This window comes from Prunus avium, chromosome 5 (genome assembly GCF_965620075.1).
Source record: "Prunus avium chromosome 5, drPruAviu1.hap1.1, whole genome shotgun sequence".
Classification (NCBI taxonomy): domain Eukaryota; kingdom Viridiplantae; phylum Streptophyta; class Magnoliopsida; order Rosales; family Rosaceae; genus Prunus; species Prunus avium.
In genome coordinates, this window is record NC_142288.1 from 12,077,567 (window position 1) to 12,089,885 (window position 12,319).

A 12,319-nucleotide genomic window follows, 5' to 3' on the forward strand; every position below is an offset into this window, starting at 1 on the left:
GGTGTTCGAATTGAGCCCAAAACCGAACTAACCCAGACCGAGCCCACCCCTAATAGCTCTATAGGTTGTTAGAAAATTAGAATAAAAAAACTCTGCGGAGTGCAGAAAAGTGTAGGATCAAATTTTGATCAAATATATCAAGAAATTCCCATTAGAACTTATATCAAGAATTCATCATTAGAACCCAAATCAAGAACTACCCATTAGAACTTATATGTAGAATTCATCATTAGAACCCAAATAAAGAATACAAATTTAGTTATATACCCAATCTTAGATATAGTCTTATAAAGAAACCTTATACCATTTGAAAACTATAAACACACCTAAAAAAAAAAACCCAAAAATCGACAGCTGTTAATTTTTTCAATTTAATAGCTATTTTTTAGTTTATTTGTGTGTGTGTAAAATACCTATATTGCCCTTGTATTATGGATTTGAGAGAGAAAAATAAGATCTACCCAGATCTGCCAAAAAACCAAATCATATTTATTTTCTCCTTTCTCGCTAGTGCTTTCTCGATGTCAGAGCAAGAGGAGCTTCCATTGAAGCTCAATCTTAGGTCCAACTATATTCTTCATCTCTGATCTACATATCCAATAAATAAATAGAGAAAAAATATGTTCATTTAAAAAAAAAATCCATAAAACAAAAAATAAATAGATTATCAAATTATTTTTCATTAAACAAGTAATAGGTACATTATTTAGAGAAAAAAAAAAAGAGATACAAAATTTAGCGAAAAAATAGCTTCATTATACTAGGTACATTATTTGGAGAGAGAAAATAGGTTCATTTACAAAAAATTGTTTTCATAAAACAAACAATAAAAAGATGATCAAATAATTTTTCATAAAACAAGTAATAGGTGCTTTATTTAGAGGAAAAAAGGTACATTATTTAGAAAAAAAATTAGGTACATTATTTAGTGAAAAAATAGGTTCATTTAAAAAAATGTTTTTCAAAAAACAAACAATAAATAGATTATCAAATTATTTTTCAACATAATTAGAATGTACACAATTATTCATAAAACTATAATAAAATAGATTACTAGTCATATAATTCATAAAAGGAAAACAACATAATTTTTTATATTAAATAAACCAAAACATTAATCACCTATAGATTACTAATATGAACGTTAATGTTGAATTTAATATTTAATTTGAAATAAGTTTCTAAATTAATTTCTACATCCATTACAACCATTTGGAGATCTTTCCAAATTCAACGTGTGTCATTAGTTACACTCCCCATAACACATTAACTAATAAATAAGGGTAGTTTTGGAATCCGAAAAATACAATAAATCAAATTTTAAGTTATATTAGGTAACTTGCTTAGTTGGATCCTAGTCATCAGGTATTATTTGAAAAAATTGGGTATTTTAAATAAAAAAATAAAGGGAAGGGTTTATAGGTGATTTAAAATGAATTTTGTGGGTCTAACCTCAATTTACTATAAAGTAAATGAGATACAATATTTAAGGAGGTTCGGCCATGCCTACGTCCTCAGAGAGCAGCAGTAGTAACTTTTCCACTATGTAAAATAATAATGCTACAACTTTAGTGTTTACAATACATGTGGCTCACTAATTTTTCTCTCTGCTATCTTTTTCCTCTCCTGTCACTTTCCCTTTATTCCTTCCAACATGCGTGAATGTGCGGGGAGGGAATTTGGCAGACTGTGCATATCCAAAGTCTTCATTTGTAGGCTCCACTTCCTTTCTATATAACAACTCATACTATGTAGTCATTTTGTTGCAGTAGTACAGGCCCTCGCAGTGTATGATATGAGTTCACTGTGCCCTCTACTGTTTCCGGTGAACCGGTTGGAGCCGGAACTTATAACACCGGGGAAGCCAACGCCTCTTGAAACCAAGCTGCTGTCAGATATAGACGACCAGATTGGCATTCGGTTTCATTATTCAGTCATAATGACTTACAAGAACAATCCTTCAATGAAAGGAAACGACGCCGTTATGGTGATCAAGGAAGCATTGAGTAGGGCACTAGTGTTTTACTACCCTTTGGCTGGTAGGCTCAGGGAAGGGCCTAACAGAAAGCTGATGGTGGACTGCAATGGAGAAGGTGTCTTGTTCATAGAGGCTAATGCTGACGTCACGCTTGAGCAACTTGGGGACACAATTTTACCGCCTTGTCCTTACTTGGAGGAGTTCCTGTTTAATCCCCCTGGCTCTGATGGTATTCTTGGTTGCCCTTTGCTGTTATTTCAGGTATTGGCTTTGTATTACTTTTTTCATTCTTGGACTTGTAGCTACTAACAGAAGGGCAATAGCGTTCTTGGACTTGTAGCTACTAATAGAAGGGCCTAATTAAGAAACATCACTATTCTATTAAGGATGGATAATTTATTTATGTTTTGGTTTGTTGTCCTTTTTTTGTTCGCTTTTTCTTTTTTTCGTCATTAAAATCTTTTTGTAGGTTGTTTCTTTTTCATTTTTGGAAATATTTTATGTTTATAAACGATTTTTATTTTAGTTAAAAGTTTAAAAGGTTCCTTTTTTGGCAATTGTCACCCGAACCCGCATAGTTCATAATATATGTTATTTATTTTTCATATGAATATGTTAAGTAGCTTCAAGTTATATTTCACACTGTCACTAAATTTTATGTTCCACCTAGCTATTATATTATATATTGAATTAAACAATCAGTAAAATATATATATATATAGATTAAAAACAAACTTTTGTTTTGTCTGTTGCCTTAGTAGAATAGTTTTTAATTTTTTTTTTTCCTCATTCAAAAATTATTTTTTTATTGGTACTTTTGTAATGGGATGGGGCGGAGAACATGTTCCCTAACGAAGGTGGCCCAATTTAAATATTATGGGTATAGAGGTGACGATGGGGAATGTTTTTTAAATGGGTATAGCTGTGAATATAAGTCACTATCTGCTCGTCTTGGCTAGAATACAAATAGATGACGAAGAATTAATTTGAGTGTCTCTTTCCAACTCTTTGACGACTTTATCAACAATTTTGAGTCGAAACCTCTACTTAACAATTTGGACTTTGTCCTCCAACATTCATACTCTAATAATTTTATCTATTTAGTAACTCCTCCCTCTTAATTATGTTCTTTGATAATTTATTAAACAAAATGAGCATGAAAAATAAAAGAATTAAAAGAAGAGTGCAAAGATGAACATACAAATACGAGTATATACAGTTATTTTATTAAGCAAACATATGGATTACACATTTTTATGTGTGTTGCTAAACGCATATATATATAATTTTTTTTTTTAATGAAGAAAAGTTTAGGGGGAGTGGAGGCTACCCCATCTTAGGGTCAGGGCATACCAAGGTCTCTTTGAGGACTTACATAGGGAGTCTTAGCCCCCTTTTTCGTTTTTTACAGATTACCCACCAAATGGATTATCGGTAGTGGAACATGAACCTAAGCCTTGATAGCGAAGAGAACGATTCTTACCAACTCAACCAACCCTTGTTGGCAAACGAATATACTTTTTTAATTACAGTAAATTTGGTTTTTTCCCTTCAAATTAATTTTTTTCTTACCTACAGCTAATCATTTTATTTTTCTATAAATTAAACCCAATTTTTATAAGTAAAACCTGATGACTAGGATTCACCTAAGTAAGTTACCTAATCAAGCTTAACATGTTAAATGTTATATTTTTTGAATTCCTAAAATACCCGTGATTGCATTAACGTTCTTTCCAACAAATTGTTTCCTATTCAATGCCATAATGGTGTGTTTCAATTGCATAAGTTTTATGGGGTCAGTTTTATCTAAAAAAAGTATATATTGATCATATTATCCTCATTTAATTAATAATTTCAATTCTTAATAATTACGTTAATCAAGGGCATTTTTTGGTATTTTGAATGTTTCACCATTCTCTTTCTTTTATTTATTTATATATATAGATGACATACCCCTTTTTTTTTTTTTTTTTTTATAATCTAAATAATGTACATATTTTATAGCAGTGCATTAGGTAAAAATTCACGAACAAAGGGAGGCTTATATACTTTGAATTAATTAATATTTGGATTGAGCCTATTATCATGGAAACAGAGAGTATAAATTCCTACAATTGTGGAAACAAATTCCAGTCAACTTTATTAAACAATTGTAGGTATATTAAATAATTTAGAGATTTTTTCTTGATGGAAATTTTAGGGATTAAAAACGAACATTAAAGGGAGTGCCCAAATAAAAAGAGATGAGGAGCTATTGATATGCTAGAAATAGGGAGTATTAATTAAAAATCAGGGAGAGTTAATGACATACTTAAAAATAAATTATAATAAAATATGCAAGTACATGGCATATGTTGTAATTAATTTATAATACTCGGACATATTTGTCATACAATATAGGTTTCCAATAAGTATTTAAGTTAAGAATTGGTTACATATTTCTAAGTTCGGTTTTTGGATTGCATTCATTAGATGTATTGGTAGATTAAATATGCAACATACATGCAAAATTATCCAACAGTCCAGATTAAAAATATGTAACCAATCCTTCACATAAAATACTTATTCGAGAATCTCCCCTGTCTTATATTGCAACATATTTTAAATTTGAGTGTTAAATAAAATTTGTAAAATAGATGAGTTAATATCTAGGATATAGGAGTTGCAAGGCCCTATATCTTAAGAACCCTTTTTTTGTTTCTTCACATAATGATATATTCATTCTTGATGAAGAAAGAATTAATTCAAAAAGTAGTTGCAATATTAATGTAGGTAACGCGCCTGACATGTGGAGGCTTCATCTTTGGATTGCGCGTAAACCACACAATATGTGACGCAATAGGGTTGGCCCAATTCTTGAACGTAATTGGGGAGATGGCCAAAGGAGCAGATTCACCATCAATTCCACCAGTGTGGGCACGAGAGCTCCTCAATGCCAGAGATCCACCGACAATTACACTTCCGCATTACGAATATGAGCAATTGCTTGATTCAGACGGCTCCTTCATTATAGACCAATCAGACATGGCCCAACGATCCTTCTATTTCGGTCCACAGCAGATCACAGCCCTCAGGAAACATCTTCCACCCCACCTTTCCACTTGCTCCTCATTTGAGCTCATAACAGCCTGCATCTGGAAATGTCGAACGCTTTCACTGAGACTCAATCCAAAAGACACTGTTCGCCTTTCCTGTGCCATCAATGCCCGCGGGAAGCCCATGGATGATCTATGTCTCCCCTTGGGATTCTATGGCAATGCAGTGGGTGCCCCGACTGTCGTTTCAACGGTAGAACTTGTGTGTGCAAGTCCATTGGGATATGGTGTGGAGTTGGTGAGGAAGAACAAAGCTCAGATGGGTAAAGAATACATGCAATCACTGGCTGATTTTTTCGTGATCAGAGGACGGCCTCCGCCTCCAATGGCGTGGAATGTGTTTGTAGTTTCTGATAATAGACACACTGGTTTGGGAGAGTTTGATGTTGGGTGGGGTAGACCAGTATTTGCTGGACTTGCGAGGGCAGTCCTTATGCTCAGCTTCTATGTCCGAGAAAACAACCAAGAAGAGGAATTTGGAACTTTGGTGCCCATATGCTTGCCAAGAATGTGTTTGGAAAGGTTTGAGCAGGAGCTCAAGAGGATGATATTGGAGCATGTCGAGGATGTATCTAAATAAGACGTAAGGGTTATGTGTGTGTGATTAAGTCTAGTTGTCTTGTGTTGTGTGGGCTATCATTTCTATGGTGGAGTGTGGGTTTGTTTTCCTCTATGCCTCTTTGTATTTGGAGTTTGTTTGTTTTTTTCATAGAAAATATTTCGCATCAGTCCAATTCTAATAAGAGATGTTGGGTGCAACCCACGTAGAAGTTGTTGATTTAAGTCCTTTGACTACATGCCTTTTTTTATTTATTGATGTTTACATCTAATTTTTAAAAAATTTTAAAAATATTTTGTTGTTCCAATTATGCATAAAGAAGGTAAATTATGAATTTATAAAATTGGTAAGTTATTAATTTATAGGGCATTAATTATTAGATTTGATTTGAATTTTATTGGATATGAGATTTAGAACATATCCCTTGTCATATCCCTTTGAATACAAATGTAATATACACTAGACACATCCCTTACATCACGTCTCCACCTACAAATAACACAAAACTATGCCAAAAATCATAAAGATGCCTCTTTCCCAAGTATACCAACCTAAATTTTTTTATCGGAGTTCATGGAAACTTCATACCTTAACAATAGGTAAGGTACCTATGCATACACCTCTTGTGCAGGTAACTAAACCCATAAACCACCTCTAGTCTAGGTAATTTAATCCATAAGTTATTTCTAGTCTAAGTAATTAAACCCAAAAGTCACTCTTGTCCAAATAATTATATGCGTAAACTGCCTTTAGTTTAGGCAATTAAACTAATATAATACCTTTGGTATGGATCTTTAAACTCATATTTAAAATAAAAAAATACCTATCTAAAAGGTTACAGAAAAAGGAAAAAGAATTTCACACCTCCACAACAAGTATACTCACACCTAAGTGCATTGAAACTCCATAAAAATTGCTTTGGAAAACCTTGGAAAAAAACTACTACCTGGAAGGCAACTATGTGTGTGCAATATATATATATATATATATATATATATATATATATATATATACACAGAAAGTTTCCATTGAGGGATCCCTCAAATAAAGTTATTTGAGGGACACCCTTATAGGGATCACTCCACATTGTATTTCACTAATCCAAACCGTCTATTTTGTAGATATTCATTCAAAGATCATCTCTACAAAATATCACTTGAATCCGATATCATTCGACCACTCGATTAAATTATTGAAATTCAAGTACTTTCTTGAAGCACTGTGTTCATTGATTTGTTGGTCTCAATTAGATGCCTTAATGATTTTTAATTTGCATGATTTTTTGCAAGGATGATCTCTGAATGAATATGTGAAAAATAGATGGTTTGGATTATTGAATTTTTTTTTTGTACAGGACCCTAAAGGGTGTCTCTCAAATAAAATTATTTGAGGGATCCCCCAAATAATTTTAATTGAGAGACACCCGTTAAAGTACCCTATGATGTTTTTTTTTCAACAATCTCAACCGTCTATTTTTCAAGTCTTCATAAATAGATCATCCTTGCAAAAAATCAGAAAAATTGAAAATCATTAAGGCATCTAATTGCCAGCAACAAAATAGATGAACACGATGCTTCAAGAAAGGACTAAAATAACAATAATTTAATTGAGTGGTCAAATGGTTTCGGATTTAAGTGATTTTTTGCAGATATGATCTTTGAGGGAATATCTAAAAATTAGACCATTCGGATCATTGAAAAGCAATGTGTTGTGGGACCTAGGGTGTCTCTTAAATAAACTTATTTGAGGAATCCCTCAATAGAAGCTCACTGTATATATACATACAGTCCCCTTCTATTGAGGGATACCTTTTAGGGTCCCCTACATTTTTCTTTTCAACGATCCCAACCATCTATTTTTTAAGTCTATATTCATAGATCATCCTTGCAAAAAATTAGACAAATCGGAAACCGTTTCGACATCCAATTGGGTCCTACAAAATCAATGAACACGGTGCTTTAAGAAAGTACTAAAATTTCAATAATTCAATTGAGTGGTCAAATGATATTGTTATTTTAAAGATATGATTTTTTATTCATTTTTTTTGTTTTAATATAAAAATACCATTTTGCCCTTGCATTTAACAGAAAAAGTTGACAAAATTGACGGCAGGACCATTTGTTCTAACGAAAGTGAAGTTAAAGGATCACGGGAACAATTTTGGAAATTGAGAGATTCAAATGCAAATCGGGTTTAAGTTCAGGGACTAATAAAATGATTAATATAGAAAAATTAGGTATTAGACATAATTAACTTTACTAATTAGTATTTGAGACATTGGGTATTTTGGTTTGGGTTTTAATACCTAGGAAAGAATTGTTATTTTGGATTAGGCCAAAGAGGAGGCCTAGATTCGTTGGTCTAGCTTAAAAATAAAAACTGAAAAGAAAATGCTACCCTTCTTCTTAAAAAGCCTGACCCATCTTTAAACCTTACAAAGTAAATGACGCTTTTACCCTTGGCTATTTAAACTATGCGCAATTTGGTCTTTCTCTTTTGTTTTCCTTCGGCTTCGAGGTTTTGGATTTCTAGTTCTCGTTCTGCCATTGGAGCTTCAATTTTCTGATAGGTTTTCCTTCAATTTTCTTCGTTTTTCTGCTACGTTTTCTTTCGATTTGCATGCGGAATGACGTTCAGTTTTAGGTGATTTCTGTTCTCCTTAGTTCGGGTATTTCGAGCTCAATTTTGTGGCGCGATCTTGTGGCATTCAACGCTAAACCCTATCTTCTTCATTTTGTGATAAGATTTGATTTTGAGTTGCTTCTTGGTTGGGGAGATTTTTGGTAGTCCTAGGTGTTGAGGTATGAGTACTTTAGAACTGTTTTCGTTTATGTCAACTTATATGTTTTTGGAATTTAGTTTTAGTACTTTGATCGTGATTTCCTTTTGGTTTCTATTAGAAGTTTTTTTATTTTCTGTCATAAACTGCATCTGTTTGTTGCAGTTTTTTAGCAGAAACTGCAAAGCAGTTTCTTGTTTCATAAACTGCATTGGAAGTGTATGTCAATGTTACAACTGCTTATGGAATTGAATTTGTTTTGATTTTCTGTCATAAACTGCATCTGTTTGTTGCAGTTTCTAGTTTCATAAACTGCTTTGGAAGTGTATGTCAATGTTACAACTGCTCATAGAGTTAAATGTGTTTTGATATTAGTTTTAGTACTTTGAACATGGCTTTTCCTTTTGGTTTCCATTCAAATTTGAGCATATGTTTTCTCATAAAGTGCATTGCAGTTTCCGTTTATTTTAGTTTTTGACTAGAGTTTCTTGTTTCGTAATTTGATTTCAGACTAATATTTGCAAGTGTATGGGAATGTTACAACTGCTCATCTACATTATTTACTGATTTGAATTGTTTTCTGTTTTGTTTGCATTTTCAAGACTAATGGAGGTTTGTGTCATAGCCAAGTGCACATATAAGTTGGAAACCATTATGTTTTCAGTTTCAGAAAAGTCATCCATGGTTGATGTTTCGAAGACTTTGTGTCTAAGGTTTAGGGGTTTGCAGTTGGGTAGTTTCACGTTACGGTATTCGCTGCCCGGTTATTCAAGTTGTTTACTAGAAACGGATAGTGATTTAGACATGAAGAAGACATATTTGTCGATATCAAATGAGAAGAGTGTGGATATTTTAGTTAAGGATTTATGCGGGAGCAGTGAGTATAGTGGTGATTTTTGTGCAAATAAGGAGTTGATAGCATGTGAAAGGGGTGAGTAGCCGTGTTCTAGTACTGTGGAAGACATAAATGAATTTTTGGGCAAGTCGAAGAAAGCAAGTGCTAAGCCTTTGTTGTCGAATGAGTGGGAGACGTACATACCACTACAAAAAAAGTGTCTTTTTATGACGCAGATTTAATGACGCATCAAAAATACACGTCATTAAATGTGATAAACTATGACGTGTTTTTAAAATGCGTCGTTGAAATGAGTTTATGACACCGTTATCACGACATTTGTTTGATGCGTCATTAAAATCATTTTCAATGACGCGGAATGTGTGTCATTATTTGAGTACGTTTAGACGACGCTTATCATACGTCATTAATACTGTGAATTTAACGGCGTCTTCTACACGTCATGAAGTACTTATACGACGACGCAAGACCTGCGTCATTGATGTACTATATACAACGAAGCAGGACCTGCGTCATAGATTTTTCTTAAATTAATGACGTCTTCTACACGTCATGAAATACTTATACAATGACGCAGGACATGCGTCATAAAATCCACGGCGTGTTAGACGCGTCATAGAAACAATTAAGACGACGCAGGTTCTGCGTCATAGAGTTGGGAATTCTCCCCCCAATTTTTCACAAAATTTTAATTCACCCGCTACTTTTAATTCACAAAATTTTAGGAGACGTCATGGAAAATTTTTAACACGACGCTGATTATGCGTCGTTGATTTTCATGACGCATGTTACGCGTCATAAAATTAGATTTCGACGACGCATATTCTACGTCATAGATATATTTATTAACGACGTCTTATGCGTGTCATAGATCTGAAATTTCTTTCCCCACAAAATTTTAAGTCTGGCGCTCTTTTTTTCACCAAAATTTAACTTGGCGCTCTTTTTTTCATCTTATCCGCTTCAATACTCCCAAATGTCTGATTATTATTGTTTTTTGTTTTTGTAAAGTCCCACACCCAATTGTTAAGAAATAAATGAAACCCTCTCTCCCCACCGTCTCCTCTCTCGCCCTATCCTAGATTGTTTTTGCTTGATCAGAATAAGGTAATCTACTTGGTTCTTCAGGGTATATATTCATTACACATCTTCTATCTGTTTGGAGTTAATTCTCATGCAACCATCCAACAGATATAGACTTCTTGTGTTGCACTTGCATTGCTCATGATCTCTTGATTTTTCTTGCTTATCAGATGCTAATATGAACAAGATGTGCTTGAACGGGGCGATGCTCCAAGTGGGTTTCGATAGATTTATCCCTCTGAAAGCATTTTCTGTCGCTTCCAATGGCTATCTCATTGATGATACTTGTGTTTTTGGAGCCGAGGTCTTCGTTTGCAAAGAAAGAAGAGCGTCCAAGGCAGAGTGTCTGTCAAGGATCAACAAGGCTTTTATGAAGAAGCATTGTTGGAAGATTGAGAGGTTTTCAATGTTAAAATCCGAATGCTTGCAATCAGAACTATTCACTGCAGGAGGGCAGAAATGGTAGGTATCTCTGATGATATTAATTAAGCCTTCTTAATTATTAATCTAATTAAACTTGTTGTTTAATTAGTTCCTCTGTTTTAATTAATTTGTTGGTGTGGTTGCAGGACTATAGACCTCTATCCCAATGGAGATGACAATGTAAAGAATACTCATGTTTCTGTTTACTTAATATTAGCTAATCCAGAAAAGCTATCTCCTGGCTCCCAATTACTTACAGAGTATACTCTGCGCATCGTAGATCAATTGAACGGCAACCATATGAGTCTGAAATGTAAACATGTGGCCTAATATATATTTCTTCTTTTACTTTTGTTTTTTCCTCTTTCTTTTTAATTTTCTTCTCAATCCTGATTAGTCTCCCTTTGTTTTCCTTTGTGTGTGCTTGCAGCGAATTATACCTGGTTCAGTGCCTTGAATACGGGTTGGGGTTGGTGTAGTTTCATTGAATTGGGCAATTTCAAAATGTCAGACAAGGGTTATTTGGTGAATAATACTTGCTTCACTCATTCTCCAGCACCCCTTGATCTTCTCCTCATTTTTTTTATATATTAATTTCTTCTTGCATGAAAAGGATGGAATATATATATTAAGAATTTTATTTTTTTAAAAAAATATTTAAAGAATTTCAATGACGTCTAAACTGTGTCATTGAAATCACATTCTATGACACGGAATTGACGTCATGTTTTGGAAACGTTTCCACGACACGATATCCCCGTCATTGAAATCCTATTCTATGACGCGGAACAAACATCGTGTTTTGAAAAATTTTCCACGACACGCCATTCGCGTCATTGAAATCCCATTCCATGACGCAGCGTAGACGTCGTGTTTTAACATTTTTTCCATGATGCACTATCAACGTCATTGAAACCCTATTCCATGATGCAGAACAGACGTCGTGTTCTAAAAACGTTTCCATGACGCGCTATCCGCGTCATTGAAACCCTATTCCATGACGCGGAACAGACGTCGTGTTTTAAAAAAGTTTCCATGACCCTCCCCTTCGACGACGCGGGTAACGACGCCTGATCTGCGTCATTAAATGCCTTTTATGACGCAAATCATACGTCATAGAAGGGTTTTTGTGTTGTAGTGTACATCATGTAGGGCAGAAGTTTGACGGTGGTGCAGAGGAGTTCCGATTGAAATCGTACAAGTATGCTCTTGAAGTAGGATTTAATTTTTTATATGCTGGCAATGACAAGAGTCGGGTGATTGTTGTTTGTTCGAATAAGAAGTTGGAGGGTTGTATTTGGCGTGTTTATGTGTCTCGTTGTGAAGCTACTGGCTGTTTTGTAATTCAAACGTTAAATAATGTGCATACATGTGCGGGTCGGATACGGGAATCAAAGAGTAAGATGATGAGGTCTCGTGTGGTGTCCTCTCTCTTTGTGGACAGAATTTGTGCAAAACCAGAGCTGAAGCCAGTTCAGATTATACACGAGTTGAAAGATTATTATGGTATAGACATTTCATACTACCACACATGGTTTGGCAAAGA

General features: G+C 34.1%; 2 protein-coding genes across 2 annotated transcripts; both read left to right on the forward strand.

Annotated features, from left to right (window-relative positions):
• The first annotated feature begins 1,754 nt into the window (after window positions 1–1,754).
• On the forward strand, window positions 1,755–5,856 carry LOC110746493 (alcohol acyl transferase 1 allele GSa-like). Its single transcript, XM_088253066.1, has 2 exons — window positions 1,755–2,239; window positions 4,751–5,856. The coding sequence occupies exons 1-2, from the start codon at window positions 1,796–1,798 to the stop codon at window positions 5,651–5,653; spliced, it is 1,347 nt and encodes a 448-aa protein (XP_088109192.1). The 5' UTR covers window positions 1,755–1,795; the 3' UTR covers window positions 5,654–5,856.
• A 3,161-nt stretch (window positions 5,857–9,017) lies between these two features.
• On the forward strand, window positions 9,018–11,367 carry LOC148294313 (ubiquitin C-terminal hydrolase 13-like). Its single transcript, XM_088253699.1, has 5 exons — window positions 9,018–9,160; window positions 10,350–10,396; window positions 10,521–10,812; window positions 10,920–11,086; window positions 11,204–11,367. The coding sequence occupies exons 1-5, from the start codon at window positions 9,018–9,020 to the stop codon at window positions 11,365–11,367; spliced, it is 813 nt and encodes a 270-aa protein (XP_088109825.1).
• Window positions 11,368–12,319: the final 952 nt, after the last annotated feature.